General features: G+C 51.4%; 1 protein-coding gene across 1 annotated transcript in view; it reads left to right on the plus strand.

Annotated features, from left to right (window-relative positions):
* Positions 1-439: 439 nt before the first annotated feature.
* Positions 440-626, plus strand: part of CCDC30 (coiled-coil domain containing 30) — a gene marked incomplete at its 5' end in the record, with an annotated part of 24,079 nt that continues 23,892 nt past the window's right edge. Inside the window, 1 exon segment of the mRNA XM_010139436.1 lies at positions 440-555. Coding sequence (XP_010137738.1) covers positions 440-555 — 116 coding nt within the window.

The raw sequence follows: 626 nt of genomic DNA on the forward strand, positions 1-626 counted from the left end.
CCAAACCTAAAATGAAATCTCTGATCTTTAGTAAAACTCTGTCTAAATGGCATCTTTGGTTCGGTGACAACTTCTAGCTGCTGGTGTGCGCTGAAGAGAGATCGCAGGGTGGCTCCTGGCCAGCTGGTAGCCCTGTTAGTTTTCAATTCCAAACCTGAAAATCCAGTATCAAAATCCTTGTCTGAAACAGGGGTTTCAGTTGTGGGGTCTTTTTTTTCCAGATTAGGACCAAGAAAGAAGATCTGGTTTATTTTTACCTGAATAAGTTGAATTTAAGCTCAAGTTTCATGTGCCCCTTTTCTGCAAGGAAAACTCTTCTCACTCGTTTTTACTGGGATACTGGTGGGCACCGGGACCCGTTTCTTCACACGGCAGCCCCCTCTGAGCTCGGTGGAGGTCCAGACCGCTGCTGCTTACCTGTTTTTTCCACGCTCTGCAGATAGGACGGAGCTCCAGAAGCCCATGGAGCACAACACCAGACTGGGCAAGGAAATCCTGGCGCTGCGAGTGCGGCTCCAAACGCTCGACTTGGAAAGAAAAGCCTTCCTGGGGCTGGTGAGTACCCGCTCCCGCTGCCGCCTATCCCGGGCTGTCCTGGCACTGTGGGGCCGCTGATTGGCCGAGGC

This window comes from Buceros rhinoceros, unplaced genomic scaffold, assembly GCF_000710305.1.
Source record: "Buceros rhinoceros silvestris isolate BGI_N320 unplaced genomic scaffold, ASM71030v1 scaffold20577, whole genome shotgun sequence".
NCBI lineage: Eukaryota > Metazoa > Chordata > Aves > Bucerotiformes > Bucerotidae > Buceros > Buceros rhinoceros.